We start from the raw sequence: 27561 nt of genomic DNA, 5'->3' as shown, positions 1-27561 counted from the left end.
GCAATTTCCTACAATTTCCTTTTCACAATTTTTTTTATGCAATTAATATTCTCCGAGTTAAGGAGGAAAATATAGTGGAAGCGGAGGGGAAGCATAATTATTGAATTGTCTCATTTATTGTTAACTTTACGACATAATTGTACATAAACAAAAATAAAGATAATTATATTTTATACAATTTTTGAAACTTCCAATGAAACACCAACCAAACTAAGTACATAAAAGACATAAATAATAACTTATATGCATTAAGTTCACTTACTTTTATTAACTAGCGGGTTTTATTGGTTGAATTTGTCTGTCGATAATTAAGTTTGATGTCAGCTAACATATTTTAATATTTCAACAACTTTTTTTAATTTTGGACCCCGTTGGGGGGAATTTTTCCATTCCCCCCTCTTAGACCCGCCACTGGTTCTCTCGAAAAATTGTAGTAAATCGTAATTGCAACAATTTCAGTCCTTACACTTTTTGTCGAAAAGTTGAAAATGGGGAAGATATTGAACAAAAACAATTGCTTTAAAATCAATCGGGTCTTACGCTCGCGCCTTTACCGCATCCGTACTACCTTAAATATTGATTTTATAAAAAAAAATGAAAGAGATCAAAATTGTTCAAAATTTAATTCTCATCATTTTCATATAGGTTAAAATTTGTTGTAGAAGTAATAATACACGAGATAATTCAATAAATTAATAATTATGCTTTAACTGTCACTGTTTTTCCCCATAACTCGAAAAATATGGACCGCTTAAAAAAAATTATAATAAACGAAATTATAGAAAATCGCATTTTCAACAATTTCAGTTTGTATATTTTTTGTCGAAAAGTTGAAAATGACGGAGATATTGAGCAAAAACGGTTCTCGTTTAAAATCAAGATGGCGGCTAACGCAACAGTCAAATTCAGTCGAGATTTTAAATTTATACTACTATTGACCTCCCCTAAAGATTAGAAAAATAAAATTTGGGGCAGCTCCTAATGCAAGGTTAAATGGTATCCCGACTGGGCTAATAAGATTATTTCATGAATAAAACTTTAACTAATATTTTATTGGCATCTTCGCCTGAATATTTGCTAACTCTATTTCTGGTGTTATCTTTGACAAATTGTAAAACATTAATAATTGTCATTAATATCAATGAATGTTCATTTTTTCGTAGAAAGGAAGGGCATCTGACGTAATACTTGACGACGGAAAGTTATCAAAAATTATTGCTGTAATTTTTATTTCTGTAGATTTCTATTGGTCAGAATCTCTATGAATGAAATAATCCATATTAACAATTTGTCTTTGGTTTTTTTAGTAATATCTACTGAAAATACGTAGTTAATCATTTTATAAACCTCAATCAATTTTCAACTTTACCTCATAGATAAAAAAGTTCATTTTTAATTAAATATTTTTAACATATTTGGGTAGATTGTTCTGACACCGTGAATACCTATTGGCTCCCGACATCATTTAATATTACACTATTTGCATCTGGATTTTTGTTTACATTATAAGCGTATCTACCTAATAACCTATGTACTAGTACTAGGTTGGTACCTATTCGACTATTCCATTTTGACTGTGCGTCTACCAAAGGGCATCAACTGCACACGGGCGCTACATGGGCTAGAGCCGCCTCTGTCCACATCTCAAAGGCGTCCAATTTTTTAAATTAGTCTCTGCAAGGGTCCAGCTCTCCATGCCATACAGAGCAATGTGGAGAATATGTAGCAGCGTATTAATCTAATTTTAAGGTTTAACGTGATATCTGTATTAATAAGAATTTTCTTTAGTTTATAGAAAGCGGCTCTGGCTTTTTCTATACGTATTCTTATTTCTCTATTTATTTCCCAGCCCAGTTATCGTTAATACTGTTTAACTCCCTAATTAGTACTACTCCCACAGCGTGAGAGCACGCAAAATAGAATTCTATTTTAGTGACGTCACGTTGCCTAGCAACCGTCGATTCTCCCATTCTGAAATTCGATTTTGTGACGTCAGCAAAATAGAATTCTATAGTGACGTCACGTTGCCTAGCAACCGTCGATTCTCCTATTCTGAAATTCGATTTTGTGACGTCAGCAAAATAGAATTCTATTTTGCTGACGTCACAAAATCGAGTTTCACAATGGGAGAATCGACGGTACGTGACGTTAGAATAGAATTATATTTTGCTGACGTCACAAAATCGAGTTTCACAATGGGAGAATCGACGGTTGCTAGGCAACGTGACGTCACTAAACTAGAATTCTATTTGGCGTGCTCTCACCCCAGTAGTGGGAGCACGCAAAATAGAATTCTATTTTAGTGACGTCACGTTGCCTAGCAACCGTCGATTCTCCCATTGTGAAACTCGATTTTGTGACGTCAGCAAAATAGAATTCTATTTGGCGTGCTCTCACCCCAGGTCGATTTTTATTTTTATATCGCAATTTTTTGGCATGTATTTCATACTAATGTTTGTTTTTTAACCAAGAGGAGTGAATCAAATTTACCGCGCTGTATTGCTTGTTTGTAATTGGTCCAACCTCAGGCAAGTTTACTCCACTGTTGTAAAATTTTGACACTAATGACATTTATCAAATTTTGACAATAGTGACATTTCATAGGTTAATTAAGTTATATCGGTGATTTTTGTGTTTTCTGTGTTATTCCTTCAATTTTTAGATTGTTAGTCTGCTTTTATATAAAAATCAGTTGTTTTTGGAATTCATTAGCGACGTATTAATTTAATATAATATTTATGGATTACCGTTGAGGGCCGACTAGATCAACCAAAAAAGAAGATGTATTTGGTTATTATTCTAGTGACTTTCTTGGGTGTGAATCTGTCTTTTTAGTTTACTCCTCCTGGTTAAAAAATAAAAAAAAAACAGTGACGGTATCCATCTGAGCGTGATAATGACGCAATCGATGATTTTTTTAATGGAAATAGGGGTCGAGTGGTAGCTCATGTGAAAGGGTATTCAATTCTCTATTCAGTAATATAAACATTGATATCATTATTTATACAGGGTGACCAAAAAAATAATATTGGAATTAAATTAATTGACGCAAAAAGAAGAATGTATGTAATTTATTTAACTCAAAATACATCGTACTGCTGTCGGAAAATAGAAAAAAATATTTATTTCACAAATAAACATTTTTTTAGCTTAAATTATCTGACAGCATAGAAAGTATTATGAGTTAAATAAATTACATACATTCTTCTTTTTGCGTCAATTAATTGAATTCAAAAATTACTTTTTTGGTCACCCTATATTCCCATTTAAAAAAAATCATCATGCCCAGATGGATGACATCACTAGTATGAAATATATATCAAACAATTGCAATTTTAAAATAAAAATCGACCTCTTTTGGCATTCCCTTAAAATCTAATAACTATATACTGCCAAATATCGAGGTGGACTCTATTCTTTGGTCCACCCTGTATAAATAAATATACAAATTATATATTGTACCTCTTATTTTTGATGATTTTCATCTTTTTTTCTTTCCTCTTCGTTTTCTTTTTCGTCATCTTTTTCCTTGCCATTGTCCTTATCACTTTTCTTCTTGCCATTATTTTCTGTTAAATCACTTCTACTATCACTGCAGTTTTCTTTCCACGGATAATATCTTTTTCCGTTTTCAATAATCGAAACATATTTACTGTTAATTTTTAAACAAAAACAAATACGGTACAATCAAAAAATATTTTATACAGTGAGCACGTAAAGGTTGGAATAAATTCATTTTCTCGAGAATGGACGATTTTGGAAAAAAATCCCGAAACAGGTCAATTTTTATTTTTAAATTGCGACTTTTTGGCATACATATCATACTAGTGACGTCACTCATCTGAGTGTGATGACGTCATCGATGCTTTTTTTAAATGGGAATAGGGGTCGTGTCATAGCTCATTTGAAAGGTAATTCAATTCTCTATTCAGTAATATAACCACTAACATAATTATTCCTACAAGTTGTCAAAAAAAAAAATATTTTTTCGATTAAATTTACTGATATAAAAAGAAGAATGCAAGTAATTTATTTAATTCAAAATACATTTTACTGCTCTCAGAAAACAGAAAAAATTGTTTATTTGAAAAATAATCATTGCTTTTCGCTTAAATTAAATGTTCAAACTGTCAAGAGGAAGGTGGGTGGTTGCTTTAATACTGAATTTAAGCAAAAAAACAATATTTATGTGTCAAATAAACATTATTTCCTGTTTTCTTATAGGAGTAAAATTAGAGATGCATCAAGTCAAACTAGTTTGAGTTTACTCAACAAACTTGACTTGACTTGAAAACCAAACTTTTTTTGTAAAAAAGTTTGACTTGACTTGATTTCGATATCTTTAGGTTTGACTTGAAATCAAACTTCTTCAAACAGTTTGAAGTTTGAATATCATATTGTGCAACGTGTTTATTTTTAATTCTAATTGACAGCATACCGCCTTTTGTTTTGACTTATTTGGACAGATCTGAACCTGACTCTGCTACTCCGCAAATTAGTTATAAATAGGTTATATTCATATTTAGAAGCATATGCTTTGCTAGTCTGTTGTAATACGTTAGTTTTGAAAGGTGTGCTTTGTGCAATATTGCCTGAACCTGAACTTTTTTCCGCTCAGAGTACATACCAGAACAAAATGAGTCTGATTTTGAGAATATCCCCACTGCAAAAATTAAGAGAAAAAATCTGTAGACAAGGCAGAATTGATTAACAAGAAAAATAAATATATAGGTAAACTGATTTATATAATGTTCCGGCAGGCGATTCCAAAACAATGAAAAGTGCAAAGTGCACATTATGTAAAAATAAGAACAGTGTTCTTATTTTTCATAAAAATGACATAGTGGAACTAGTTCTTTAAAACATCTGAAGGTGCATTTAAATCAAAGCGAACACGAACGAACGAAGGAACGAGTTCGTAGGTGATCGCTAGGTTATTCGTTCGCTACAAAGTAGGACCACAGCATAATAAAATCTAATATATTCTAATCTAATATATATTTACTATACTATGCTGTCTGTCTTATATTTACTATCCTGTGGTAGGACCATTTACATTGAAGCGAACCAATGTCGGATACAGATGAAGATATAATCGTTAGCGCTGCTAAGTAGTTTCATAGTTATTGCAGGACTTGCAGAAAAAAAATTAAGAAGAGAGTTTGGTGTTCAAGATTGTTACAAAAGGGAAAAAGGAGGAGGTGATACCTTGTTAAGTGATTTAATGACTGACAATTTATTCCAAGTTACAAATTTCTGTGGAATGTCTATGGAAGATCTTGAGATTTTGTTGAATTTGATTGGACCTAGATTTCTAAAAATGATACAAATTTCAAAAAAACAATTACTGCTAAAGAAAGAATGCTGCTAACCCTCCGCTTTCTTGCAACGGGTGACTCCTATATGCAAGTCTTAAGTACTTTTTCAAAATTTCAACAAAAAAATCTATAACAAATGAATTATGAAAAATATATTTATTGGTAAAATTTAATTAAGTAAACAATTAATTATTTTAGTAGGTCTGTAATTTTAATATTATATTATTTGTATATGTACAAAATAAGTGCACTACCCGACATTAATTCGGTTTTAGTCACCAGCCAGATGGATTTAAAAGCGTAAAAATAATATGTATTTAGCAGTGACGTAAATTTTCGTTATTTTTGACTATTTGTAAGGATTCCTATAACTATCAATACCAGGTACTTTATACTCTTAATGGTAATAGTTTTATTAGTCATCTAACAAATATAAAACTACAAAAGTGTATTTCTGGACCATGGTTCTGCCACTCTGCCAATTCGTTTTTATTATAGATTAAAGAATAGTAGGATTTTTTTATTAGAGTTACAACAATAAAGCAACAAATAATGTAAAATATCAAAGAACCTTTTAGTACTGGCAGGTACTTATTCTTACCCAAGTTTCGAGAAATGCGGGAATGCATATTGCCCGCATGTGTATTTAAGATGAGCCAGTCACACATTGTTAAGTTATTGTCGTGTTTCTTGCCAGTGAAATTTTAATACAATGTTAAAAAATGCAATGTGTTTTCTGCAAGGGAAAAAATGAGAAAATAATCAAATATGTCATTTTCTGAAATATAAATATAAATTTTGATACGACTTCAATTTCATTTTGTCCTGTCTTTATTCTATAATTATTTAATTTAAACCAAAAATAATTTATCCAGGTATTTTTTATTTTGTTGAAAATTTTGACGATAAGTTTTATTTATTAATATTTAATTTAAATCTGTCATTACCAACTAATAGTTTGTGATAAATAAAACGTGCAAAAATGTCTGGCAATTATAAATTCATATTTCTTCTTCTTCTTAAGATGCTGTGCATTTCTGCATAGGCGTCAACCGTTTATTGTCTTGTCAGGTGAAACGTTAGATAGTCAGGATTACATAAATTTGTTTTTAACAGCATTGCGAAGCATTTCATAGCTGCGGGTTCCTGTCCATTGGCGATTACGCATCCATGACATCTTTTAACGGCCCAGTCCTCTCTTACCCTTCTTTCCGTCGAGTATCAGTTACTGAAATGTGTATCGTTCTCCTCGTAACAAAAATGTTGTTGCTTAGTAAAAAATTCTTCTAATAATTTATTTAATATGACTCATTTATATCGGCAATTCAGACATGTATTAAACTTATAATTAATATTTAATAATTATTATATATTTAATAATTATAATTGCCAATATTTATGAGTTGCGTTCCTGAAAAATTACTAAACATTTTATCTCGAAGAAAAGTATAATATGTATATACTAAATAAATTAATTTTCAAACCCTTTCAAACTAGTTTGACAAACAGTTTGAATTTTCAAACCTGTAACCATTGACCAGTTTGACTTGACTTGAATTAATTCCAGAAGGATTGACTTGAGTTTGACTTGAAATTAAGTCAAACTCAAGTCAAGTTCAAACATTCAAGTCAAACTTGTGCAACTCTAAGTAAAATGTATTTTGAGTTAAATAGATTACACACATTCTTCTTTTTATATCAATAAATTTAATTTAAAAAAAATTGTTTGGACACCCTGTATAAATAATTATATTAATGTTTATATTACTGAATAGATAATTGAATTACCTTTCAAATGAGCTATCACACGACCCCTATTCTCATTTAAAAAAATCGTAGATGACGTCATCACGCCCAGATGGGTGACGTCACTAGTATGATATATATGCCAAAAAGTCGCAATTTTAAAATAAAAATTGACCTGTTTCGGGATTTTTTTCCAGAATCATTCATTCTTGAGAAAATGAATTTATTCCAACCTTTACGTGCTCACTGTATAATATGTGTATATATGGACTATAAATAAATAAATAAATTTTATTAACTGAAAACGATTAACCATAATAAGGATCGAAATAATATAATTTTTGATACATGAGATAAGAATATAACATCGGGTGGTGACATGAGATAAACATAAGTACTATGTTTTGTTTTTAAACCAGGAGAAATAAAATAAAAAGACAGATTTACACCCAAGAAAGTCACTAGAAAAGTCACCAAATACATCTTCTTTTTTGACTGATCATGTAGGTCTTCGATGGTAATCCATCAATGTTATATTATACTAGAACGTTAAAAGTTCTAAAAACAACTGTTTTTTTATATAAAAGCAGACTAAACATCTATAAATTAAAGGAATGACACAGAAACACAAAAAATCGCCGATATAACTGAATAGCCGGCCGGCGTGTGACGTCACGGCCAACTGCGGCTACGTTCAGTGTTATTATCACTTTCCAAACTAAGATTGTAAACACGTTGAAAAGATAGAGTTTACCGAATCTCAAGACTTTTTAATTAGTATAAAGTTAAAATTTTGCTTCCTGTGCTATTTTTTATGTTTAATTATAGCTTTTTTTTTAATTTCACTATCTCAATTCGGTCTCCCAAACCTTACTTCACCCATACCCATACATACATTTTATTGCTATTTATATAAAAGACACAAATTTACACAACCTTGTAAAATTGTTATAGTAACTATAACAATACTTACATATTGCAAAAAACGGAAATATTCTCTGTAAAAACTGAAAAAACAATAAAAAATACAAATTTGCCACACTAAAGCGCGTGATACACACGCAATCTTTAAGTACGCGGGTTTAAAGATCGCGGACTTACTCGGCTCGCCGTCGGTGATACACGGCAGACTTAAAGTACGCGGTTTTAAAGATCGCGGTCGCCGTCGGTAGCAAAAAATTTAGAAACTGTCCTCGTGGTTAAATTTTTTATTTTCTGTGTACCTAATTTTGCTGAAATCTTATGTTTTTTAGTAGAGTTTGATTATTTTTTGATCAGGTTTTGTTAAATAGAAGAATAATTTGATTTTTTATAAGTGTGGTAAGCTGTCAAAATCATGATGTAAAGTGTAGCACTTGTTTTTGATCTATTTTAATTTAATACAAGGTAGGCATAAACAAACAAAATATCATAGATAAGATGGTAATATTTTCATCTGGAGGATAAAACAGCCTATAAATAATTAGGTTTACTCAAAAACAAATAATCAAAATAATTTAGTATAGCTTAAAATAGTGTTTTACGATGTTCTCAAAACATATAAAATGTAACTTGTCTCCTTTCAACAATAAACGATTGAATTATTTCTAGGCAATTTGCTTAATTAGTGAAAATATCAGTGTAACTTTAAACGCAATAACATGATGGCTCCAGGCTCGTGGCTCGTGGCAGTGATACACGTACGGGTTACGAGTAAGATTTCAAACTTGTTGGATCGACGGCGTACTTACTCGGCGGACTTAAAGTACGCGTACTTGCGGTGATACACGCGCGAAAAAGGTCGCGAGCCATAAGTTCGCGTACTTACTCGCGTGTGTATCACCCCTTTAAACAACGTTTGTTTGGAAATGTTTGGAAAAAATCTGACATATAGGTCAATAAAAATTGACACTTCTACGTCATCACTCCGGCCGTTTATTAACCTATGAAATGCCAATAGTGTCAAAATTTCATAAATGTCAAGAGTGTCAAAATTTAATTACAGTGGAGTAAAGTTGCCTGCGGTTGGACCAATTACAAGCAAGCATTACGGCGCGGTAAATTTGAATTATTCCTCCGGGTTTAAAAACAGGGTATAATTTAGGAAAATAAGCAAAAAAGCACCCTGTTTATGGCACAAGCCCCTTCAGGTAAACGACAGTTGTTTTGAGTTTTGAGTAGTATGGATTTCTATAACAAGAATAAGACACTCATAGTTACAATAAGACCAGTACTTACAGACGCAGCTGGGAAAATATGTCTCACAGGTAAAGATGAAGAAAGATTAAAAATATGTGAGAGGAAAATCCAAAGAAAAGTTATGGGCCCGCTAAGAATCAAAAACGCAGAAATAAGAAAAATGAACCATGAAATAAGAGAGATAGGTAATATAGGAAGAAAATATCTACCTAATTATATATTTATTGAAGCGCAGAGGCTGAGATAGCAGGGAAACATAGGGAGAAGGAAAAAATACTATTGATTAAGATCACCACATAGAAGCCAAAAACTGAAAGATCAAAGAAAATACCTAGAGAGAGATGGAAGGGCCAGGTCATAAAAGACACAAAAATCCTGTGAAAAACTGGAGGGACCTATTCACAGATCGAAATGAGTAAAAGAACATTATAAGGAAAGCCAAGTCCTAAAACAAACTTGGACAATATACAAGAAGAATAAGGAGTGATTCACAGCGAAAAGCGAAGCAAAGAGGTCTAAGTATAAGAGCGGCAAACATTCCACCACGAACGAAAGGCTTCAATGATGATGATGTACAACAGAACTAAAAAAGTTTTCTTCGCCATATTTTAAAAATTTTTCAATATAACTACTTACATTCTACAGAAAATATGAATATTTGTTAAAAAATTAATTGATCACCTAATAAAATATATTATACTTTGATAAATTTTACCTTTTTTACTTAAATTTTTTTATTTTTATTTCATCATTTTTTCTTTCTTCTTCGTTTTCTTTGTCATCATCTTTTTTCTTATCGTCCTCTTTACTCTTTTTTCTATCATTATCACTCGCTATACCAGCCCCAGAAATACCATAAATAGGCTCTTCTATGACATCGTTTTTAAACGACATTTTTTTTTTAGTTTTAATTTTAAATATTCCACACATATTTCAACTATCTATTTGTATACTTTAACCACAGTATAAAGAGGGACAGTAGAACCACTCTCCGAAAAATTTGAAGTATTATAAAATCTTTATCTTTACGTTGCCCCACTCTCTACGCATAGAAACGTCGGGTTTTAACAGGGAAAACCCGCATCGATTGCAATGATAATACACAGGGTACTCACACGACTTTACTAGTATCAAGTATTAACAAGTGGGAAGTAATACGCGAGTGTCTTAACCTTGACAAATGAATCAGTGGTGTGATTACTAATAAATAGACCAGGACATTTAGGAAAAAATAAATAGATAGGTATTTAAATACAGCACGTAGAAAGTTACAACTTTTTTCATTGTGTTCAGGATGACACCAGTAAAAAAGTCAACAATAGAAAAATGGCTGGAAATGCATAGTTGCAATTTAAAGTGCATAATAAGCATCCAAAAGTGCATAAACATGTCCAAATAAGTGTATTAGGGCCAGATTTTGTTACTCGGGGGTTTTTGGGTCGCTGAGGACGAATACGCCATCAGAACTGACCATCAGGGCACCTGGTGTCTAGGTTCACTGCTAAGGCACGTCATCTAGAGTTTAGAGGGTTTTCGGCTCTAAATTATTGTGCAAACAGATTGCTCGGGAGTTTTTGGGGTAGCTGAGCAAAAATACGCCATCAAAACCGACCCCCTTGCACCTGATGCCCAAAAACCCTCCAAACTCCTGAAAATAACATGCCTTAGCATTGTGTACCAGGTGGTCGGGGGTCGGTTCTGATGGCGTATTCGTATTCAGCGACCCCAAAAACCACCTAACTAATCTATTTGCATGCATTCAGTGCCGAAAACCTTAAAAACCCCAGAAGATGACGTGCCTTAGAAGTGACCAAGGGCACAAGGTGCTCCGGGGGTCGGTTCTGATGGAGTATTTGCGTTCAGCAGCACCCAAACCCCCCGTGTAATCCGTTTGCATTAATTTAGTACCAAAATCCCTCGAAACTCCAGAAGATGACGTGCTACAGCAGTAACACTGGGCAATAAAGGCTACGGGGGTCGGTTTTGATGACATATTCGTATTCAGCGACTACACAAACCTCCAAGCAAACTGATTGCATCAATTTAGGGCCGTATAGCCCTCGAACCTCCAGATGACGTTCCCTAGCAGTGACCCTGGGCACCAGGTGCTCCGGGGGTAGGTTCTGATAGTGTAGTCATGTTCAGCGACCTCAAAAACCTCGCGAGTAACAAAACTTGGCCCTCAATATGCTTATTATTGACATGTTTATGCACTTTTTAATGCATGGTAAGAACTTTAAAAAGCAATTATTAATTATACATTTTCACCCATTTTTCTATATCGTAGACTTTTTTCCTGACATCATCCTGAACACAATGCAAAACTAGCAAGTCTCTAGGTGGTGTATTTAAAAATCGATTTATTCCGATGTTTTTAGTGCTAAATGCACTGGTCTAAAGTCGCCGTAAATGCCAATTATTTATACATTTCGTTTGACCGCCTCTGCAAGTATAGACAAGTATGTACTTCGCAAGTGTGCGAATAATCGTGATCCCTTTGACTTTGGTCATTTTTACCGACAACAGTTGGAAGACGAACGAGTGGCAACGAGTGACAAATAATTGTACGAGTAACCCACTCAGACAACATGGCAAGTATACGCAAGTGACGATTATTCGCCAAGTACACGAGTCGTTTGAGTCCGGCTTTAAAGTTGCATATAAGGTGCGTTCGCGGGTACAGTTGACAAATTGTCGCCGACAATTTCTAACCTCACTTAATATAAATAATATCGTTAATAGATAAATAAACAAGGTATATTTACTTTTAATTAATATTAATAACTAATTATTAAATTATAATAGGTAAATATACCTGGTACATTTATCTATTAACGATATTATTTATATTATTTTAAAGTGCGCATGCGTTTTCTGACAATTTATCCAATTTTCTGACAATTTCAGGTACCCGCGAACGCACTTATTATAGACATAATAAAGGGTAGATCAGGCAAGGTATGGGCCGCTCTGTGCATCGAGGTGTAAAGTCAGCTTTACATTTACGAGTACTCGGATGCGGGTAGCTCGGATCCGAGTTACGAGTAGAACTACGAGCGTTTACATTGAATACGAGTGATTCTTTTACTTTTTCTTCACTTTATATGTGGAAATATTCATTATATCTGCAATAGCTTCATATGCATTATTTATTTTGTTGATATCGGGATATCCCTTGAGTTTACATTCCACGAACATTCAAATGATCGGTAAAAAAATCAATAAACTGTCACATTTGTTTTCCAGAAAATCTCAGTTCCGCCATTTTCTATTTGTCAATTACATGCGCACTGGCGTACTCGTACCAACTCGTACTGCTACTCGGATTGCGTTCAACTTCGATCCGCACTCGTATCCGAGTGACAAGAGATTCCGAGAAGGCGTTTATACTTCCGAGATGTACTCCGAATAGAGTAACTCGAATCCGAGTACCTACTCGTAAATTACTTAACGCCAATATCAATGGACAATATTCATTTTGAGTGGTCTAGCCACCTTTGTCTCTCACATGCGCGGATCGCTTTGTAAAACGAGATAGACAGACCACCGATCGGCTGCCCGCGCGTTATGCTCTTTGAGATCTTTGAAAATTTTACTCAGTATTAGTGATGTTGAAAAAGTAACTATTCGTTACAAAGTACTCGTTACTTACAAATATATACGAAGAGGCAAATCGTTACTTTGATTACTCTGATTACTTCGTTACTTCGTACCAATCGTATCAGAGCGAGTACCTATTTGAGTATTGTATCTACAATCGGTTGATATCGGAATCGGACCGGTATTCCACGAGTGTTCGGTATCAGTACAGTTAACTAAAATTTTATCTATGAAGGGCGAAGGCTATGAAGAGATTTACAGGATTACAGGGCGCTGAGAACTAGCTGAAATAGAGGGAGGTAAATCATTTAACAAAGCATGCACCCAGAAACAGATGTCTATACGATCATATACGATTTGTCGAGATAGATATTTCACAGATGTTTGTTCCTTTAAAAATAAAAATGCAACACATTTTAATAATAAATACACACTATTCTTATCAGGCCTAGAAAAAAATACCTAGCTTAGATTGACCGGAAAAAATGTAGAAATGATAATATTTCTAGACTGTGATCATCAACTTTAATTTTACATGTAGGCATGGCATTGTTTTTTTTTAGACCAGGGCATTTAACACTAAAAACACAGGAATAAATCTATTTTTAAATATAGTAGGTACCTAGAGACTTGCAACTTTTTGCATTGTATTTAGTATTAGGATGACGTCTGGAAAAAAGTCTACAATACAAAAATGTGTACATTTTAAACTGTATAAAATGCATCGAAAAATGCATAAACATGTTAAAATCAATATATTCAGGGCCAGATCTTCTTATTTCGTGGTATTTGGAGTCACTGAACACGAATATGCAATCAGAACCGACCTCCTAAGCACCTGGGTGCTCAGGGTTACTGCTAAGGTACGTCATCTAGAGTTTCGAGGGTTTGTTTTTGGCACTTAATTGATGCAAACATATTACTCGAGATTACTGATATTGTGGAGCAACAATGACAGAACAATTAACAAAATCATAAAACACAATAAAATACCGGAAGAATGGAGAACGGGCGAACTAATTCTACTATTCAAAAAGGAGATAAAAGCAGCCAGAAAACTACAGAGTTATCAACTTGTTAAATACTACCCTAAAACTTACAACTAAATTTTTACAAGACCTAATGCAGAGGATAAGTTTAGCAGATGAACAACAGGGTTTTCGTACTGCCGGAAGATCGTGTAACGATGCAATATTCGTTATAAAGCAAATTACTTAGAAATCACTAGAGTATAATAGACCAGCATTTCTATGTCTGATTGACTTGAAGAAAGCATTTGACAGAGTAGAGTTAAGACTCACAGATGTAATCCATCTTCTGTATAATAGAGAATTTCCTTAGATATCATAAAAACTATTGAAAAACTCTAGGTACTATAACAACAAAATGGAAGTCAGAATAGATGGATAACTTACAGAATCTATAGATACTTATAGGCAGCGGAATAAGACAGGGAGACTCATTGAGTCCTATGCTCTTCAATTTAATCATGGATGAATGTTTATGTACTTTTGGATGCATATTTAAAACTTTTATCTGTTTCACTATTTCCCTAAAAATCATTTATTTTTTCCTAAATCCCTTGGTCTAATATCTGCTAATATCTGCCCGGGCCAAAAAATTAGTAGAATTTATAAAAAAAATTCATTAATTATTAATTAGTCTGGACAAAATTATGTCGGGCACCCCTTGTTTTTAACGACGTTCTACACCTTCGTTGCGGGGCATGCCTCTCAGAGGAAAGGGGGAAACTTATATGTAAGCGAAATTTGGTAACAATGCATTTATAGCAGAATACTTAAATCGTATGTTTCAGTATTGAATACTTTATAAAAATAAATTATAATAAATTACGGAAATTACGGAATAAATTACGGTATTAATTATAATAAATAAATTAAAAATAAATGGTACGGTAAACAATCCTCATTTTTTAATATGTTATTCCTTACAAAAAAAACCTTTAATTTAAGCACAAATAATTAAAAATCGTAAATTTGAGTCAAAAGTTATTAACTTTTTAAGAATTCCCATAAGAGCCCATGTTAAAACTTAATTTTGACCCTTAATAGTAATTAAACGGCACGGTAAAACAATTTTAAAAAAATCAAGTCTTAGTTTTTTGAAGTAAACTATAACATACTAAAATTTCATGCAAATCCTTAATTCTTTGCCGAAGGTGTAGAACGTCGTTAATAATTTTTAACATAATAGATTACAATGTAATATACAGGGTGTCCCGAAAAGATTGGTCATAAATTATACCACAGATTCTGGGGTCGAAAATAGGTTGATTAAACCTCACTTACCTATATACAATAGAGCACACAAAAAAAGTTACAGCCCTTTGAAGTTACAAACTGAAAATCGATTTTTTTTCATATATCGAAAACTCTTAGAGATTTTTTATTGAAAATGGATATGTGGAATTTTTATGGCAGAAACATCTTAAAAAAAATTAAAGTGAGAAAATTGTGCACCCCATAAAAATTTTATGGGGGTTTTGTTCCCTTAAACCCTTAAACCCCCCCCCCCCCAAGCTTTTGTGTACGTTCCAATCAAATTACTATTGTTGCACTATTAGGTGAACACGATATTTTTAAAACTTTTTTGCCTCTTAGTAATTTTTCGATAAGCCAGTGTTTATTGAGATATTTTGAATGTTTGTCGAATCTACCACATATTTGTATATGGTTAAGTACGATTATAGAGAGCTGTTAATAATCTGAAAATTTATGTATAATTTACATTATTAGGTATATTTTGAAAAAGAAGCCACATCCCGATAAAAGGTGACATCAAAAAAAGAATAAGAGGCAAAAAAGTTTTAAAAACACTGTGTTTACGTAATGGTACTACAATAATCCCTAATAACACAAAACATTCCATGAATGTTCCTAGAATGTACACACAGGACATTGAAAACATTCCTGGAATGTCCCCAAATGCACACGAATGTCCCTGGAAAGTACCAGGAAAGTGCTGTGTCAGCATTTTAAATATTCTTAGAATGTTCTGTTGGAACATTCCATGAATGTCTACGAATGTTCTTTGGACATTCACAGTCTATTTTTTAGACTGAATGTCTTGTTGGAACATTCCATGAATGTTCTTTGGACATTCACAGTATATTTTTAGACTGAATGTCTTGTTAGAACATTCCATGAATGTCTACGAACGTTCTTTGAACATTCACAGTATATTTTTTAGACATTCACTGAAATATATCGTCAGTAATGTGACAATACCTCCTATATGTTTTTTCATGAGGTTTGCAGGAGACGAAAAACATTTTTTAAGGTCACTTTCTGGTTTCGTACGTATTCTGACTTTTTTTGTAGTAAATAGATAGTTGAATTTACTGCAAAACAAGTCAAAAAATATATGAAAACAGGAGGTGGCCGAAACAAGTTTTTAGTCTATCTTACAAATCTCTTGAAAAAAACAGATAGGAGGTACTGTCACATCACTGACGATATATGGCCATACCAAATAATACATCCTTGATAAATATAAACATTTTTATTGCAAAAAATCTTTACATACATTTTTTAATGTAATTTGCTGACATTCTTAAATATTATAAAAAAATGTGTCACATTTGCTTTGTAAACCTTTCTTTTGCTTTTCGTAGCCACATATTCCGTTTCCTTTCTGGTTTTTTGTAGACCACTTCTCTCAGCTGATTCTAAAAGAAAATAAAATAAAAGGTAATTTTTCTATCCTTTACAATTAACAATCAGAAGAAATATTATTTACAGGTAATAATATGCATAAATAATAATAATAAAAAAATAAATATTAAATAATATTTAAATAAATAATAAATAATATTTAATAAATAAAATAATAATAATGAACATTTTGTATTTTGACAACGACATCCGATGTGGAAGTAGAAACCTTAATAAAATTATTTTTTCAAGTAAATTGTGGCTTATTTCCCCATTAGAATAATTAATTACAAAAAAGCCACAAAGAAATAGATTCTTCACAAACAAATAAGTATTTAGTATTCATTATATTTATTGTTTTTATTATTTACTTTAATGTCCTACTGGTACATTATTTGACAAATAATGACATTTCGAAGTCTGTTAAGTACGATATAACGCCCTTGGGCATTAAATTTAAATAACGACTTAGATACTGTCAAGTTGACAAATATCAACCTAAGTAAAACTATGGTTACCACAATTACGTTACTACTGTTACTGGTAAATGTACTTATTTAAAAACTAATCAATTCAAAATTCATTCAAATTTTTCGCATATAAAGAATAATTTAGTCGGGCATTAAACGTTGAAGGCACCACAGGTATTATAATAATAACGCTTTCGGTCAACGTATATCCCTATAATACCCTTGGTACCTTAATAACTGTAACATAAGATTATACCTTAATTCTTGTTTTCGATTTCTGATGTTTTTATTTATTTACATTGAATATTAATCTGTTTTGTTGTATAATCTACTTCGCAATAATTATGTGATATATTTGACTTAAAATGAATTCAAAAATTTTTTGTAGTTGGGCAACAATGTCAACTTAGATCTCCGATGTAGATAATGAATTACAACAGTATCTATATTGTACGGACTGTATTATTAATTAGGTTATGCATATACCTGTGTGACATAAGCTATTGGAACAGCACAGTCTCTCAAACGAACAGATGAAAGTGAAGTTCTGTCAATATCTTTTTCTAAAAAGTGTTTTGAACATACTCCTCTATTAACAAATCTGATCTATACTTCATGTCTTCTTCGCAGGATCTTCTGGAAAGCTAAAAATACAAAATATATGCATTACTAAGCATTATTAACAAATTTTAGTTTTAAATAAAAAATATGATTAATGAACTCACAAAATTATTATAAAACAGCTTAGAAATTGTTTATTAGTATAGTCGATTCCCCGACACAACTGGCTAGTGATTTTAGTAGGTAATTTTTTTTGTTTTTGGCCAATTTTGCCAAAATTACAGTAATTAGTACTGAGACTGAGTTTAGCAAATCGACTATAATATTCTGTGTATTCATTAGTTGGTACTGCATATTATAGTGTGTGGTCTACCATCCTATTTATAAACGCATACACTAGCAAAAACGCAAAAAGAATTATTTTAGTTTTACAAATCCTTTTGTTATTACCTATCTCTATTTACTATTTTAGTTAGGAATAAGCGAAGTTTGTGGCTTATTCACAATTATTATTAAAATAATAAATGGATATGACCAATTATTAACTTATAAAATAAAATAATAATTCTTCTGATTTATGCCTTTTATTCACTTTGTTATATCTACGTTACTTAAAAGATTTTTTATGAATAGTATTATTAGGGTATTAATAGTATTAATTTATTTTCTGAAATACAGGGCATACTTTCGTTTACATATTTGCATACTAACCTTTTAATAGGGCTTTTCCATAGATATATAATACTCTAGATTGCGCCCTGCGATCTTAAAATGGGTGACGGTTGCGACAGAGATAAATGAGCCTATTTGGTCGGTAGTCTCTTTTTAATTTAAGGGGAATATCGACGACGTGAATATCCCACTTTATCGAGTAATATGTGTTGACAGTTGGAGCGGGTGGTGACGGGAAATGGTCTTTGGTCTTCGGACGTGGATAATCGTGGTTCGAATCCCATACCAACTTTACTTTTTTTATTTTTATTTAATCAATATTGCGTTTATTAGATATTTTTACATCTGAAAAATGGACCTAAGTGTAAATCTAGCAGATAATAAATGTATGTATAGTAAGTTAATATTGGAATACATAATTTGTGAACTGCATAGTAAAATAAAAGTGATTCGTTATTAATATAAATTCGTCCTTATTCGAATGATGTGAATGTTTGTTTTGCTTCTACTTTTTTAAAAAATTGTAACAATAGTTTCATGAATAAAAATAATGTCTAATTACTTATAATTGAATCGGTCATTTCAAAAACAGCAAAGTCCATAATTTTCAGAAACTAACTTTTTGAGAGGAATAGACTCCTTTAAGATAAACGTTGTGTGCAAAAACGACACCAGTCCAGTAAAAACATTAGGAACAAAACTACAATATAACTCTGAATTTTGATGTCATCCATTTCATCCATCTTTCGACTACTTATATAGTTACATAGTTTTCTTTGCTCTTCTGTAAAATTAGGAATATGTGACTCATGTTGTTTTTGAAATGACCGATTCAATTAATAAATCGATGGTACATTATGTTATTGATATTAATTATTGGTAATTTTGTACGAATATTTTTAACAATTACTTTATTTTATACTATTCTACAATTAACTTATTAAAAAAATAACATTGGCTTTTATATTTTTAAAAATTTATAGGTACCTACACAGTTTTTCTTATTTGTTATTATATTTCTTTGCATAGATTTACTTTAGAGATGTAATAATATCTAATAAACGCAATATTGATTAAATAAAAAATAAAAAAAGTAAAGATTGGTATGGGATTCGAACCAGGATTATCCACGTCCGAAAACAAACGACCAATTCTCGTCGCCATCCGCTCGAACTGTCAAACCATCTAAAATACTCGAGGACAGAGTAGGATAGTGACGTCGTCGATACTCCCCTTGAATTAGAAAGAGACTACCGACCAAATAGGCTCATTTATCTCTGTCGCAACCGTCACCCATTTTAAGATCGTAAGGCGCAATCTAGAGTATTATATATCTATGGGCTTTTCATTCACAGTCATTTGTTATGAGCTTCTGTCATAATTGAAAGGTTATTCCTGCAGATTTTTTTATCTACATTTGTTTCTGCTACTCCAACTGCGTTAAAAACAGGACACCATTTTATGCACTATGTTAATAATACTATTAAAGCTATTATAAAAGTATCCGAATTAAAAAAATATTCTTAAAAAGCACAAATAATACAAACAACTAAAAACAATCCACGGCAAGGCAAGGTCGCCAAGATGAAGATGCCAAGATGGCCGAAGCGAGGTCGTTGGTTGGTCGTTTTTAGTCACGTGATGCCCTCTCAAGCGCCATGCACAAAAATATATGCACGGCGAATTTGAAAATGAACGCAAAAGAAATAAATATAAATGCCTCTCTTGGGTTTTGCATAAGTTATAAGTATTTTTTTTATTAACAAAATCGCATTCCAAATTGAATATTCGCGAACAATAATTTTTATTACATTTGTATGTTTATAATCTTGGGAAACTCTTTAAAGACATATTATTGCACTGTAGGCCTAAAATGTCACTTAGTTTGTCTGGTATGTTATAAGTAATGTTGTATCTCTTACACGTATGTATTATTTCGCAACTTAAAATATAGGAACATTGGTAGTATGTTCACAGAATGTCTTATGGTAACATTCCAGGAATAATTTAAACAGATGTTCACCGAATGTTCCCTAAATGTCCAGGACATTCAAATATTGATAGAACTTTGGTAGTACATTCCTGGAATGTTGTGTGTTGTTAGGGATAGTTTAATTGAAACGTACACAAACATTTGGGGGTTTAAAAAAACAAAACCCCCATAAAATTTTTATGTAAACATATTAAAAAAGAGCATCCCGATAAAAACTGGCTTATCTAAAAAATACTAAGAGGCAAAAAAGTTTTAGAAACTAATGGTAATAAAAGACTAATGGTACCACAATAATGAATTAATTTGAACGTACACAAAAGTTTGGGGGGATTTAGGGGAACAAAACCCCCATAAAATTTTTATGGGTTGGACAAAGTTCACTACAATTTTGTTTTAAGATGTTCCTGTCATAAGAATACCCCATGTCCATTTTCAATAAAAAATCTCTAATAGTTTTTAATATATTGAAAAAAATCGATTTTAATTTTGTAACTTCAAAGGGCTGTAACTTTTTTTATGAGCACATTTGTACTAAGGTAAGTTAGGTTCAATCGAACTATTTTTGACCTCAGAATGTATGTTGTAATTTATGACCAATCTTTTCGGGACACCCTGTATTGGGACCGTGTAAGTTCGGAAAAGCGACACCTGGTTTCATAGCTCGGCAACATTTTTCGCACTTTTAATTTTGTTGGCCAATCATATTGGTCCTGGTTACTGGACAATTGTCAAGGCCATAGCCCAAAAAAATTATAAGAAGAAAAAGTAATATTAAGGTTATGTTATTAAAAGGTAAACAATTGTATGTAGTAAATAAATTTAATTATTAAAATGCACTACTACACGCAAAATACAATTAATTAAATTTACTTTTATATAATAGTTGCATATCATATCAATATTGTGGAGCAACATATAATTTTTCTTCTTCGTTGACAGTAGATATGAAATATACCTACGTCAATTTGACAATTTCAATGGATAATGAATTATTTAAGAAAGTTGCAAGATTTCTCCGCTATTCGCGCACGATCGTTTCTCGTATCCCCTCCAAGTACTTGCACACGGCGGATAGGTAAGTCATATCATTTAATTTCTATCCATTAAATAGATCGGTGAAGGTCGTTGTTATATCGGATCTTATACGAAATACTGAGAAATGCAATTCTCGATATGATTACCGGTACTCAAATAGGTACAATAGTAATCATACTAATCAAATTATCCTACTAATACAAAATATGTACTGAGAAATGCGATTCGCCATATGATTACCGGTACTCAAATACAAAAGTAACAAAAGTAATCAAAGTAACGAATACTGTAAATGATTACTTTATTCAAAAGTAACGATTTGTAACGATTACTCGAAAGTAACTATAATCTACATCACTACTCAGTATGCCTTGTCTGCTCTTGATATGTATATGGTCAAAATACTAGCTACAATACTAACTGTTTATTCTACAGATTCCTTGTCGCTAAAAGTTACAGTATATGCGAGGGCCGTGTTATGTTCTTCTTGTGGGCTTATTGTTAGAATTATAGAATTGACGACAGTTTCTTATTTAGTATTTATTGAATACAAACTCATTTATTACATTCGGATTATATCTGAAGAGCCCCCTCGACCTCTCTGTCAATTGTCCATCTGCGTTGCCATCTTCACTTCACACTTCACACCATGTCACTAATGTTAAGGCAGGTTTACAAATATAAAGGTCAGTTTACAACTTAACACTACATAACATGCCCCTTTTTTTTTTAACAAAAAAAACTAACCTATCCATTCAAATTAAAAAATATACTTGCAATATTACATTGCCACATTACTATTCTGAAAATGAAAACCTTTTTGGTCTATTTACTATTCGACCACTCCTGGTACAAAATTGATTATTTACATTTTGTCTGTGTGTCCTATCTACGTTAACATTCGAATTGTTATAACTTTGAGTTGAAATTGTTGTATTGTTGTTCATATTTGGAATCTCATGCAAAGTGGAACTAGCTGCTGTACTATTTTCATGCTTAACTAACACTTCACTATCATGTCTACTAATTGTACTGGCAGGCTTTAATATGTGTTGTCTGTTCCTACGATAATGTACACCTTCAGGTGTTCTGACGACATATGATCTTGGAAAAGGACCTATTTCTATCACAGTAGCAGGTAACCACGGTGATGATGGAACCTTTTTATAAAATACATTTTCCCCAACAAACAGATTTGGTAGATTTCTTGCTGACCGATCGTGATATTCTTTCACTTTCCTTTCTTTTTCCTTCATGAATTTGCTATATTCATCTCTATCTATTGTTTTTGGTATGAGTATATTTTCACTAACTGGTAATTTCATTCTTAAATTACGTGACATTAATAACTGAGCTGGAGAATAACCACATTCTAATGTCGTATTTCTGTATTGCAATATTCCCTGATAAGGATCAGAGCCTGACTCTATACACTTGTTAAAAATATTCTTTACAGTCTGAACTGTTCTTTCTATCAAACCATTACTTTTTGGATAATAAGGACTAGAACTTTGATAAGAAATATCCCAATCTGCTAAAAATGACTGAAATTCTTTTGATGAGAATGGAGGACCATTATCAGACATTAAGATCAATGGTATTCCATGTCTCGCAAATATAGACTTCATTGTACTAATTACCTCTTTTGCTGAAGTATTATTTAAAGGTGCTATTTCAAAGTATTTGGAATAGTAGTCTACTAATAATATATATGTGACTTTACTATAATAAAAAAAATCGACACCAATTTTCTGCCAAGGCAAAGTTGGTATTTCATGTAGTAATAGTTGTTCTGGACTATTTGATTTATGATATTTAATACATGCTGGACACTGTTCAACTTTATTCTTTATATCCATTGTCATGCCTGGCCAAAAAACCACTGTACGTGCTTGTCGAACACATTTTTCATATCCTAAATGACCTTCATGAATTATTTCTAATATGACTTGACGCAATGACTCAGGAATTACTATTTGGTTTCCTTTGAAGACTAGACCATCTACAACATGTATTTCATGACTAAAATTGTAATATGGTTTAATTTCTGTTTCCAGTTTATTTTTAGAACTTGGCCAACCTTCATTATAATATGTTATTAATGATTGTAAAACTCCATCAGTTTTGGTTGCTGCCTGTATTTCCATTAATTTCTTTGAAGACACAGCTAAATTGTTAACTAATAGACTTCCATGTATACGTAACTCTTCATCTCCACTATCAGTATTATCTGGACCTTCTACTGGTGCCCTACTTAATGTATCTGCGATGAAAAGAAATTTTCCTGGAGTATAACTAACTTCCAAATCATAAAGCTGTAAGTTTAGCATCATCCTTTGCAAACGTGCTGGAACCTCAGATAATGGTTTCTTAAAAAGACTGACTAATGGTTTGTGATCTGTTTCAACTTGTACTTTTCTACCATATATATATTGTTTAAATCTAGTACATCCGAACTGGATTGCATACAACTCTTTCTCTATTTGTGCGTAATTTGACTGAGACTGTGACAAAGATTTAGATGCATATGCTATAGGTTTTTTGTTTTGTAAAATTACTGCACCAACTGCAAACTTTGAACTATCAACTGATAATGTTAAAGGTAGATTGTTATCAAAATATGCTAGTACAGGCGTTTGACTAATAGTTTCTTTAAGCGACTCAAATTCTCTTCCATGCTCTTCTGTCCAATGAAAACTAATATTTTTTTTCAATAACAACCTTAAATTCTTTGTACGCTCTGCTAAATTATCTATGTACTCACCTAAATAATTAATCATTCCCAAAAATCTTCTAATATCAGCTACACAGTTAGGAATAGCCATTTGACAAATTGCACTCACCTTACTAGAATCTGGATATATGCCTTCTGCATTAAAAATGTGACCCAAATATTTAATATCTGACAATAGAAATTTACATTTATCCATATTGAATCTTAAATTGAATTGTTTTGCCCTCTCTAGTACTAGTTCTAGTATTTTATTGTGACCTTCCAAAGTTTCACTATAAATTAGAATATCATCTATATACAAACAGACTCCTTGTATGTCTCCGACTATTTCATTCATTACTTTATGAAAAATCTCAGGAGCGCAGCTTATACCATAAGGTAATCTTGTAAATCTAAACCTTCCAAAGGGTGTATTAAATGTGCATAGCTTAGAACTCTCTAAATCTAATTGTATCATCCAAAACCCTGATTGTGCATCTAACGTTGAAAAATATTTTGCTTTTGCTAATTTTGACCTAATCTCATTAAATGTTGGTATGGGATAATGACATCTTTTTAAAGCCTTGTTTAAATTACGAGGATCCAGACAAACTCTCAAACTTTTATTATTTTTTTCGACTAAGACTATTGAATTTACCCATTCACTCGCTTCATTGACTTTTTCTATAACCCTCGTAGACAACATTCTGTTTAATTCTTCTTTTAATTTATCATGTAAAGAAAAAGGTATTCTTCTTGGCGGTTCTATTATAGGTTTAATATTTTTATCAACTTCTAAGTGACATATATTAGGTAGACAACCTAGACCAGTAAAAACTTCTTTATTTTTCTCTATGATAGACTCATGACTTACTAGACTAACTCTTTTAATTAATTTTAACTTTTGACAAGTATCTAGACCCAAAATTGTTTGACACTCCAAATTCACAACAATGAACTCAATACTTTCTAACCTATTCTCAATTTCACATAACAAATTTACTTTTCCTGCTACAGGTATCACATCGTTTGAAAAAGACTTTAAATTTATACATGTAGGTACTAGTTCTAACTTTTCTACATTAACCTCATTAAAATTTTTTATTGACATAACATTAGCTTGTGCACCTGTATCTAAATAACATAATACATTTATTTTATTGATTCTGACTACAATTGACCAATTCTGATTAATACTGTTCTGACTAATTGTTTTAATAACAAAAGATGAATCATTTCCATTATTAGATGGTTGTTCTGTATTTTCTCTTAAATTTATATTATTTACTCTTTTAGTTAAACAACATCTTGCATAATGACCTTGTTTATTACAAAAATAACAAATAGCTACTAGTGCTGGACATTTATTTCTATGGTTTTCACCACATCTTTGACAAACCTTTCTTACCACTTGGTTATTTTCATTATTCCTATCCTGATTTGCATATAAATTATTTCTTGATCTAAAATTAAAGTTCTGACTCGTTACCTGACTTTGATTGTTTGTACCATCTACGTTATACTGTTGATTATCATTTCTCCAACTTGGACCTGGGACTTCATTCCTATACCTCGGACGATTTGAATTGTGACTCTTGTAACCGTTATTTTGGTAATCATTTGGACCTGGATCATCTTTATTCTTCTCGACTTTGTATACCACTGCTTCTGAATTTTTATTTAACTGCTGTACTTGCATTTGAGTTGTTATTATATTTTGAGCAATTTGTAATACCTTTTCTGTCTTCAGATCTGCTTCTTGCAATAGTTTTTGCTTAATTGAGTGGTGTTTAGGATTTAAACCAATAATGAACATGTCACATACCAAACTTTCTTTCAAATCTCCTAATTCACATGTTAAACTCAAATTTTTTAAACTTGTCATGAAATCTTCAATGGTTTCACCATCTTTCTGTACTCTAGTAAGAAAATAATGTCTTTCTACTGTTAAATTCTTCTTCGGGTTACAATATTTTTCAAATTTTTCTACTACTTCTTTAAATGTTACTGTATCCATGTTAACCTCAAATGACTTATAAATATTTCTTGCCTCTATACCAATGTAATGTAATAATAGAGCTACCTTTCTCGCATCATTTTCTTCCTCTAAACCTGTAGCCCTCAAAAATATTTTAAAATTCATGCACCATTGTTCCCAGTTGAAAGCTAAATTTCCATCCATCGACAAAGGTTGAATTTCATTGCCTACTATGTTACTTTTTATTTTTACAAGGACAGGTTGGTTCTGCTCTGCTGCATCTTGTTCTGCCATGGTTAATCTTTTTCTCTTTGACTGCTTTTTATTAAATTTCTTAACACTGGCCACGTGTTGTTAGGTTATGTTACGACTTTTTCTTTTGACTCTTGTAACGACTCTTCGATATTTTACTTAACTTTTTACTTCTGACACCATGTTATGTTCTTCTTGTGGGCTTATTGTTAGAATTATAGAATTGACGACAGTTTCTTATTTAGTATTTATTGAATACAAACTCATTTATTACATTCGGATTATATCTGAAGAGCCCCCTCGACCTCTCTGTCAATTGTCCATCTGCGTTGCCATCTTCACTTCACACTTCACACCATGTCACTAATGTTAAGGCAGGTTTACAAATATAAAGGTCAGTTTACAACTTAACACTACATAACAGGCCGAAAGTTTCTTAAAATAAACAAAAAGTTCTTTTGAAAGAGATATTTGAAATTAAAAATTACAGTCAATTTTGTCGTCCTTTTCATCCCTATAACTTATTAAAATAAACATTACCTATAGAAGTTTTCAGGGACTTTTGACCCTTGGTAATAATGTAATCTTTGATTTTGCGTGTAAATTTTTCAAAACTATCTATTAGTTTTCTCAGGATTTGAAAAAAAATAATGCATTTAAAAAGCGTTGGCCCGAAATTTTATGTTTAGGCTCCTTAATTATTTATTTAAGTGTTTTATTTAATGTAGAATTTTATTTTATTTTATTTATTTATTTTATTTATTTATTTAAATTATTTATTTTATTTTATTTTATTTTATTTATTTAATGCACAATTTAATTTTTAAGTAAGTATTATACTATTAAAAAAACTGTAGGGCCGGTGTAGATCAGGCGGTAGTATGTTAAAATTTTATTTAAAATTATTTATTTAAAATTTTATTTTATTTTATTTATTTTATTTTATTTATTTATTTTTTATTTTATTTTATTTTATTTATTTAATGCAGAATTTAATTTTTAAGTAAGTATTATACTAATAAAAAATTGTAGGGCCGGTGTAGATCAGGCGGTAGTATGCTTGACTCGCTTGCTGGTAGGCCGGGGTTCAAATCCCAGCGCCGGCAAGAACAACTGACATTTAAAAAGATTTTCTATAGGCCCCAGGTCGACTCAGCCTGTATAAAATGAGTACCTTGGGTAAAACCAAGGGTAATAATAGGCGTTTGAAGCGTAGCACTGGCCCTGTTACCTTCCTTGTATACCGTAGGCCCTAGATATAGCAGACTACCCTGCTATAATCCCAAAGCCGCGTTAGCGGTATAAATAACTTTTTTTAATATTAGCTGTCAACATAACTCAAAACGATAAGTAAAATCTTAAAAATATAGT

General features: G+C 31.8%; 2 protein-coding genes across 3 annotated transcripts in view; both read right to left on the bottom strand.

The window, feature by feature from the left end:
- The window catches only part of LOC114327034 (E3 ubiquitin-protein ligase RNF180), a 42624-nt gene that overhangs the window by 8368 nt on the left and 6695 nt on the right, over positions 1-27561 (bottom strand). The window lies entirely within an intron of this gene.
- On the bottom strand, positions 16350-26617 carry LOC126892940 (uncharacterized protein K02A2.6-like). The gene is made up of 2 exons (XM_050662882.1): positions 17473-26617; positions 16350-16530 (listed from the first exon to the last, which is right to left on the bottom strand). Exon 1 carries the CDS (start codon positions 26230-26232, stop codon positions 22045-22047), a length of 4188 nt encoding a protein of 1395 aa, XP_050518839.1. The 5' UTR covers positions 26233-26617; the 3' UTR covers positions 16350-16530; positions 17473-22044.

This window comes from Diabrotica virgifera, chromosome 1, assembly GCF_917563875.1.
Source record: "Diabrotica virgifera virgifera chromosome 1, PGI_DIABVI_V3a".
Lineage (NCBI taxonomy): Eukaryota > Metazoa > Arthropoda > Insecta > Coleoptera > Chrysomelidae > Diabrotica > Diabrotica virgifera.
The sequence above is the reverse complement of the archived record's forward strand: the minus strand, read 5'-3'. Positions and strand labels throughout refer to the sequence as shown.

Excerpts from the sequence above, each read along its gene's own strand:
- LOC126892940 (XM_050662882.1), bottom strand. The coding sequence starts at position 26,232 with ATGGCAGAACAAGATGCAGCAGAGCAGAACCAACCTGTCCTTGTAAAA.